This window comes from Amphiura filiformis, chromosome 11 (assembly GCF_039555335.1).
Source record: "Amphiura filiformis chromosome 11, Afil_fr2py, whole genome shotgun sequence".
Lineage (NCBI taxonomy): Eukaryota > Metazoa > Echinodermata > Ophiuroidea > Amphilepidida > Amphiuridae > Amphiura > Amphiura filiformis.
In genome coordinates, this window is record NC_092638.1 from 19,009,570 (window position 1) to 19,018,942 (window position 9,373).

The following is a 9,373-nucleotide window of genomic DNA, read 5'->3' on the forward strand; positions in this document are numbered from 1 at the left end:
TGGTTCATCGCCACACCTTAAAACGGTTCAAAAGTCTTGCGCATACTATTGAAATGGCCGAGGAGCGTATGAAATAAGTCACTGATTTATTCAATTGGGAAATAAATCTTAGATAAAAACAAAACGTTTATGTTGGTATCAACGTAACGCTGATTAACCAGTTAATTCTGGCAACAACCAGTAGAGATGGAGGCAAATGATACAAATTTAACGACGTTTTCGCATCTAACTAGTGGTGATATTGCTTTTGTATTGATCGCTGGAATGCTATCGTTCATAGTCGTAACTGCCAATATATTTTGTCTTCTTGTCCTTCGTCGAGCTACTGAATTACGTCCAGCCACAAAAACCTTAATGACATCATTAGCAGTTTCAGATCTCCTCCTTGGATTGTTTGCAATATCTACGATCACTTTGTTTCTTGCGTTCGAACAATTTTGGGCATTGTTACATTCAGCACTTTTCTGTTTCATGAATGCATTTCTTGCGGTTTATTTAACCAGTACAGGTGGATATTCCGTATTATTGTTGAACATTGATGCTTTGATTGCCATCGTGAAGCCGCTACGATATCCAATGATTATGACTAAAACACGAGCTGTATTCATCACTCTCATTATTTGGATTGGAATTGGACTTTGGGCTTTACTAAGCAACACATTGAGTATGTTAGAGAAATCCATATCCTATAGACCCGATTTCCGCATATGTTTTGTTAACATTGAAGAGAGCATAACTGCCTTAGTTACAACGTCTGTGCAGTGCGCTTTGATCAATATCATTCCAGCATTTGTTATTTTGATCATTTATTTCAAAATTTACAGCGTTTCAAAAGCACATCACCGACAACTGAAAGCTCTTTGTATGAACATGAATGTTTTAAATCAACAAAAATCGTTACAAAAACACCGAACCAACAGGAGAGCCGAGACATCTGTTATATTAGTGACAATTGGTTACTTCTTAGGCTGGTTTCCGTTTACTATTTGCTTTTTATTAAGTATTAAATCTCAATATAGCGCGCCTCTTTGGGTAAATACATTTTCCATACTGTGCTTTTACATCAATAGTTCATGGAATGTGTTTATTTATTATTTTAGATTAAGTTCATTCAGAAAAGTAGCCAAGCAAATACTTGGCATCAAATAGACTGTTTTTAATATGATAAAAATTATCATATAAATTTATTTTTGTTAATATTGTAGTTGAAAGGCATTTTAAAATAAGCGATTCAAATTACAGCCACTTCAATATTCATTATGAAATTTAGATAAATTCTAACGACAACAAATGACATCTACTTCGTCGACCCATCGCAGAATGCAACTATTTTCTGCTGAAGAAGTATGATACAGTTCCGCTAGAGGCAGTGCCATTGATTCCTGTCAAGGAGCTACTACTACTACTACTACTACTACTACTACTACTACTACTACTACTACTACTACTACTACTACTACTACTACTACTACTACTACTACTACTACTACTACTACTACTACTACTACTACTACTACTACTACTACTACTACTACTACTACTACTACTACTACTACTTCTACTACTACTACTACTACTACTACTACTACTGGCACTTCATTTTTACGCTCAATCCGGCAATTAGGTTCAACTCTGGCACTTCATTTTTACGCTCAATCCGGCAATTGAGTTCAACTCTGGCACTTCATTTTTACGCTCAATCCGGCAATTTAGTTCAACTCTGGCACTTCATTTTTAAGCTCAATCCGGCAATTGAGTTCAACTCTGGCACTTCATTTTTACGCTCAATCCGGCAATTGAGTTTAACTCTGGCACTTCATTTTTACGCTCAACCCGGCAATTAAGTTCAACTCTGGCACTTCATTTTTACGCTCAATCTGGCAATTGAGTTAATTCTACTCTGACACTTCATGTTTATGCACAATGAGACAATTGAGATAACTCTGGCTCTTTATGTTTGAGCACAATGGGACAACTGAGTTATACTCAGAGACTTTATGTTTGCGCACAATCAGGCAACTGAGTTCAAGTCCAAGTGATATTCTGATCTGCTATATTTGTAGACCTAGAACTAGAAACTTAGTGCTAGGTACCTTTTCAAGCGGTGGTCTTACTGTAGAGTGCATACTCAAGATGTAGTTGCAAATTATACTCAGGTTTGGTGTTCTTCTTTGTACCGAGTAACATAAAGTTTGTCTTTTTAGGGACCGTTCATATACACTTGTGGGGGGGGCTGATGCAAAAAAATTCAACGAAACAATTTTTCAGGGCCCCCTTTACAGACCTCAAAAATTTCAGGGCCCCCTTTTTTACATGAAAATTAAGCATTAAACTTAATTTTTCCAGGAAAATTTGTGGTAATTTTGTTCAGCCCCCCCCCCCCCTATGAGGGTCAACATTTTTCCAAAGCAATGATAACCGGACGCCCCGGGCCCCCCTTTTTGCATCAGCCCCCCTAACAAGTGTTTGTGAACGGTCCCTTAGATGGAACCATCTACAAGCTCCTTTTTGATGACTTCCTCAATTACACTAAATTTGTTGTGTGAGTAAAATAAATTGGCGTCATCAGCAAAAGAAATCACACCAAGTGAATCAGTAACTAGGTGAATATCATTAACGTATTGTAAAAAAAGCAGTGGCCCTGATCCCTGTGGCACTCTGCAAGTAAGATTTTGTTGTTTATAGAGGGAAAGCCATTATAATAAACATAATTGTTTTTTATTACTCAAATAATCTTCAAACCATTTGTATGTAATACCTCTAAATCCATAGTGATACAGTTTATCAAGCAATTGTATGAAAGGCAATCTTGGTTGTGCATTCAACGCAACATTCAATGCAACTCAACGGAACATCATTTGAAGCTATTTGAGATGTCATCACAGTCACACTTTTGAGTCTGCTCTGTCTGCATACTGAAATAGCCTTACCGACTCATTATAATAACAACAGGACACATGCCAATGAGGAATTGTCACCTCCAGAATACCCTCCTTGCATATAGCATTCTTGTCTCTTAACAACCAGTCATCCGGTACTAGACATTCCGGGGATACGGATGAGAACCGGGGACACAAAATAAATTTTTGAGCTTGAAATCCGTGAAAGTGAAATTATTTGGTAAAAGAACATGTTTCCTTTGGAACTTTGATGAAATGAGCACAAATTGTATCAACTGAATATTTAAAACGTTGAATCAAACTTTAATCAAACAATACAACATATATTCTCTTAAATCTTGTTATTTATAAATAAAGTTGGGGGTTAAAATAAATAAGATATTTTTGATTTTTCCACTCGACTCAAAATACGAGATTCATTATGAATAGAATTTGTATCTTATGTAGTTTCTTTGAATTTTTTTGCAGGGGCGTAGCCAGCTTTCTTGGTCAGAGGGGCAAAATACATTTTAGGGGGCGAAAGAAAGTTACAGTTGCATCATACAATACATATACCGGTGTTGTTTTTAGAGAGACTGTACATGTCTTCGAAATAACAAATAAGGCTTTATTGTGAGGATGTGCGCGCGTAGCGCTCAAAAAAATTGAATGTTACACTATTTTCGCCCATGATCGGGATAAAAAAAGGCTTTACAGTAATAATATGCTTTTACACTATCATTGCCCATGATCGGGGTGAATTTTGGTGGAAAAGGGCGGGGAAAAGGGGCTCCTTGCCTATTTTCTTTTTCTCTGCCCTCCAGATATTTTCTTTCATTTTTGTCACATACGTTTTGTATGCATGTAATGAAGCTTAATGATTGATATAGACCTGAAAATTGGTTGAAGTGGTTCCAACACACCCTTGTTTAGTCACAAATAATTTAAAAGTACTGAGAATTTGAACATGATATTCAGCAGACAGAACAACAAGATTCCAAGTTCATTTGCAGTATATGATTCCAAATTAAATATGGAGCTCTGCAAAAAAAGGTAATTTGAGACGCACTGCACATACATGTATGACTGTTGATCTAAAGCGTTTTATGAGGTCATGTAAAATACATGAGAACATGTTAATCACATATTATTAAGGACATATACCACTTAATATAAGGCAGCGACGTTTTACGTGAATGCCTTTAGCCAGGGCATGAAAATAAATCTGGCTATGTCCTTCGACAATAATTGAAATATTTTAAAATGGGAAATTTTGTGAAAAAAAAAAGAAAAAAGAAAAGAAAGAAAGGAGAAGACTACTACTACTACTATAATAATAATAATAATAAATAATAATAATAATGGGCTGAAGGACATCCGACTAAGGCTAATGACATTAGCCTGTGACTGACCTCTGTACGGTCAGCGAGCATACATACGCCATGGTCATCTGCTGTTAGACTGCCTCTACGATAGTCTCCTACACAGCCAGTTTGTGTCAGTCGGTCTGACACTCTTCGATCCTGTATGTTCGTGATAGCCACATACAGTCTGGCCCGAGACTACCTCCACGAGGGTCTACGCTGCGCTATTTAAAATCTGAATTTTTGTCACCTTTTCAGCTCAGTCAAGACGCACGCTATATGTTCAAGTGCAAGGAACCAGATCTGGTTTCTTTATACGAAATCATTTACGGGAGATATTCATCATTTTCTACCCCGGTATCCAAAGATTTATCGTCTAAATATCAATCGTGCATAGCACATTTACGTGTATCGATCCCGTGTATTCATTTCAGTGTCTCTGATTGTATAATGTAATTATTAACCGGGCGATGTCGGTGTGCGGCGTGACACCCGGCACCCCGATAATCAGGGGAAACATAAAGGCCTACTTATTATACTCCAGATACATATTAATGTTTTGTGACACTGTTTAAATTGTCTGTAAAATATTAACACGTTTAAAGTTAAGTTACAGTTTCGTTTTGAATATATTTATTAGCGATATTGAACATCAATCCAAACAATACAGTTGAACAATGTTAAAAACTAATTACCTTGTGTGGTGCGCCCTGAAATAATTTAATGCAAGTGCAAGTATAGGTCTCACATTATTATCGTATGTATGTAGGATAATACCTGTTCAATGTGGCCATGCAGTGCCAATGTATGTCTGTGCGATCATAAAATAGTAGGCGAGAATCAAGTGCATTTCACTTACAACAGCATTTTGTACAAAACATATTTTGTACAAATCGTGATCTAGATCGTGTGTGTACGGTAAATGCCAACTTCAGATAGACTTTGAACATCATGGCAATAAATCCAGTGGTGCCCAGTCAACTGGTCCTAGCAGGGATAGTCGGTGTGCTAAGTCTTGTACGTGGTACTGCTGAAATATTTGATGTCGTCATCAAATTCTAGACGTGTGGTGTCATTACCAAAGGTGGGTGTTGCCATTATCTTACTATAATTTGCCAAATGTTGTGTGTATGCGTCTAGGGGGGGGGAGGTGTATGTGTGTATGTGGGTAAAAGGCTCCGTCAGTTTTGATCCGAGTCTCGCCAAATTCGCACGAGGGATACAGAAAAATACGGGGAGTGTCGTAAGCTACCTTCGGTCAAAATCGGAGCTCGAAGGTCAAAGGTCAAATTTTAAACTTGGTCCGATTGGGCTGTAATTCATACAGGAGATCAAGGAAAATACGGGCAGTGTCCTAAGCTACCTTCGGTCGAAATCGAAGGTCAAATGTCAAATTTTAAACTTGGTCCGATTGGGCTGTAATTCATATGGGAGATCAAGGAAAATATGGGGAGTGGCCTACGCTACCTTCGGTCGAAATCGGAGGTCGAAGGTCAAAGGTCAAATTTTAAACTTGGTCCGATTGGGCTGTAATTTATACGGGAGATCAAGGAAAATACGGGGAGTGTCCTAAGCTACTTTAGGTCGAATGCGGGGATCACATTTGGTTGAGATCGGTAAAGGATTGGGCTCAAAATCCGCGAAAATGTGAATTTTCAAAAATCCACAGTACCCAAGTCAGTGACCATGGTATAAACAATTGCACTTGCTGCCTGTGTTCTATAAATAGCTCTGATGCATTCTGATACATGTATGTACTTGAACTTGGTAAAATCTATATTAAGCCAATGTCTTCCACTACTGTGGGTTTTGAAGGAAGAAAGAAAGAGTAGTCACCAAAACAAGTAAATATATAAATTAATTAATTTAATTAACTACCGGTAATTAAGTAATGTCATCTGAGGTCACAGGTCATCCAACAGGTCATCTTCGGTCAATGGTCATATTGGGTAAAACAGTATCCTCTCAGCTGGATTGGGTTTAAACTTGGTACAATAAATTGGAGGAATCGGTCTCAATAAAAGTCCCTATAGCATTAGGCCTATACCATTTTTATAGTAAGATACCGGCATATTGAGCTTAATAATCATTTACGCACACGGGTATAGCTCTAGTATACCAAATAATTCAGAAAATGTACGAACTCGCGTGTGTGTCACTGAGGGGGAATGATAGAGTGCGAGACGGTGTGGGGTAAACGTGTTTGTTTTTGACATGTGGAAGGGGAAAGGAATCGGTAAAACTGCGCCCAAAACGAAATTTATATAAGCTTATTCCGTATACGTAGGTCCCTGTAGGTTTTAAGGAAAATTTCGTGACGCAAATCTTTCTCTGTCCCCAAGATGACCGAATTAGGATAAAATCAAAACTTGACCGACAGTTCCGTCCGGTTAGGGGTGGTGCAATAATTATGTGTACCCCCGGGGTGGTGAATTATGGGGGAGGGGGCAAAGATTTTTTGGCAGGCATAAAGGAGGGGGGGGCAAGCATTTTGGCAGGTCAAAAGGGGGGGTCAAGCGATTTTGGCAGGTCAAAAGGGGGGGCAAGCAATTTTTGGCACAGATATTTTGGGTACTGTTTCTATATTTCGCCCTAAAAAGGCGTAGGAAAATGTTAAGAACACGTTCAAATATGCAAAATTTCATGCTCGCTGCGCTCGCATTATATGATAAGGCAATTTAAGGTTTTAAATTCGGGTTCCCCAAAATCTTGCATGTGTAAGGGGGGGGGGACAAAGATTTTTGGCACGTCAAAGGGGGGGGCAAAGGTTTTTGACACGTCGAAAGGGGGGCAAAGATTTTTGGCACGGCCAAAGGGGGGCAAGCGATTTTTGGCAGACTATTTTGAGAATTCACCACCCCGGGGGTACACATAATTATTGCACCACCCCTTATTATTCCTTAGAACAATAGAAACCGAATGGAACCAGACTTAACCGACTGTCAACCGCCGGTCGAGTTTTGAGTTCATCCCTATACCATTGTCATACAGTCATACGGCTCAGATGGGGAATGAGTTACAGCAATATGACCTTATTGAGTCCAGCTTTCCAGAAATGAATGAGTTATTTATTACCCTTTTTGAGCTATTACGTCGGTAAATATGCCCGTTTTATTTACATCGTCTGTAGCGTAATAATGATCAGAATAATTATCGTAACTCTGATTCTTAACATTTTATTTATCAGCTTGGTCCACCACCTATATTTAGTGGTTCTGATCCAGATATTATCGTCGTTGGTGGTGGAATCCTAGGGGCGACTTTTGCAGCAAGATTGGGTATGGATGGCAAGAGGGTGGTGATGATAGAGAGGGATATGGGTACACCGGAGACATTCCGTGGGGAGATACTTCTACCAGGTGGGCGAGTTGCCTTGGAAAAGCTTGGGATGAAAGGTATTTCTATACACAGTAATGGAAAAAAAAGTTGATAACTAATTTGATTTAGCGTCACGCCAGTCAATAATCATGCTGTCACATTATTTTACCTTTAAAAGATCACCATAGTGGTAATCTAGGAGGGGTGAGAATCGGAATTGTGAGGGACTTACGGTTTAGGTTAAGCTCAAGTGACAGTTGGACCTGAATTGGTGTGCGTGTTGTTTGGTTTCAATGGGCGCCGTTCCGGATATAAAATTTCTTACAGGGCGGGTTTTGTGGAACTAATTGTCCAAATAATGCCCTCCGCCCCTCTTCATATATCCGCTAATAGAGATGATTGATCCCCGAATGATAAAGAACATTGTGTAATCGTTTTTGTTACTCCCTTGCACCGTGGCGGTCATATCACATGAGAAATGAGGCTTGAAAGGCGCAGTGAGTGAGTGTAGAGAGTTTTCGGTACGACGGAGTACGAGTCAATATGCCCAAGACATCCAAAGGTCATTTTATGAATGAACGAACATATATGGGTTAACGAACTGCGTCCTAACAGATGAGCGTGTTTAGGTCCTAGTAAATATTGTTGTATGTTTATTTGCAGATATATTCAATGATGTAGATGGTAATGAGCTTACAAGAGTAGCATTCTATGACATTGAATTAGGTGGGCAACCGGAACCAGCTATTTACAATCATCCGGCACCAGGTAGTCTTGCTATGCGACATGGGTCTATTGTAAATGCTCTCAGGAAAAAGGCTTTGGCTCAGAAGTCGTAAGTTTGTTTGTTTGTTTAATCGATCCAGGCGAAGACACACTTAGGACCTGATGGGATAAAGCTCAAACAAATGCTCAAGTCAGGCTAAAAAGCCTATAGCATGCTGGTCTATGGAAAGAAAGGAGAAAAACAGATTTAAAAATAAAAATTAAGGAAAAGAAGGCCACTCCCAACAATCAGGTGAACAATTGTACTGTTAGCCTCTGGGTCAAGAGAAAGGAAACTTTTTAATCCACTCTCAACTGCCACTGAGGCTGTTTTTAAGGATTGTTTGCTAAGCGGAGTTCTTGTCATAATAATGTTCTTGAAGGCTCAGTGTTTATTTTCGGAGATGTCAATAGGGTTTCTTTCATTATCTTTCGTATTTCATGATAATTTGTATTCAATAATATCTCACATTGACAATATAGGGCACAGCAGAGTAGTCTTGAATAAGGAACTGTTTTACTTACGCCACCCGATAAAAAAAGGGGCGGAGTGGTCGCTGGCCATGGGTTTTAGCAGTTCTTGGAGTATAGCGTGTCTCGGTGTATAATCATGCAGTTATTGTTGCCTACATGTATGCACACAACACAGGAACACTCACAATAGGCAATTGACCCCTGGTAGCGCTGTTTTGTAGATATAGGAGATGAACTAGTTAGCGTCATATATCAATAAAAATTCCCTTTAGGCCAGCCTCAATGCAGAAGAGGTCTTGTAAATAGTTTGGGTCACCGTGAAAGGCATTTTTAGGATCACGCTTACATCCATGTTACATGACAGTTCACCAAACCATCAATGGTGAGAACATGCACACTGAAAAAGCAAAAAGCATTAACTCCTATAACTCCTGTCAACTCTTTAATTCATTACTCCAAATTGTTCTGTATTTTGTCTTTACTGCTTTTTACCCATGTTTATTATTAAAATCAAGAAATACACTGCAGTTGTTAGCTATGTAAACTCAACTTACATGCACATTTTATTTTAAA

The 9,373-nt window shown here is 38.8% G+C and overlaps 1 protein-coding gene across 1 annotated transcript in view; it reads left to right on the forward strand.

Moving 5' to 3' along the window:
* Nucleotides 1–5,014: 5,014 nt before the first annotated feature.
* The window catches only part of LOC140164501 (squalene monooxygenase-like), a 40,169-nt gene continuing 35,810 nt past the window's right edge, over nucleotides 5,015–9,373 (forward strand). The window contains exons 1-3 of the mRNA XM_072187796.1: nucleotides 5,015–5,327; nucleotides 7,431–7,638; nucleotides 8,225–8,396. Of these exons, the coding sequence (XP_072043897.1) occupies nucleotides 5,286–5,327; nucleotides 7,431–7,638; nucleotides 8,225–8,396 (422 nt within the window). The 5' untranslated portion in view covers nucleotides 5,015–5,285. The remainder of the gene's footprint in view (nucleotides 5,328–7,430; nucleotides 7,639–8,224; nucleotides 8,397–9,373) is intronic.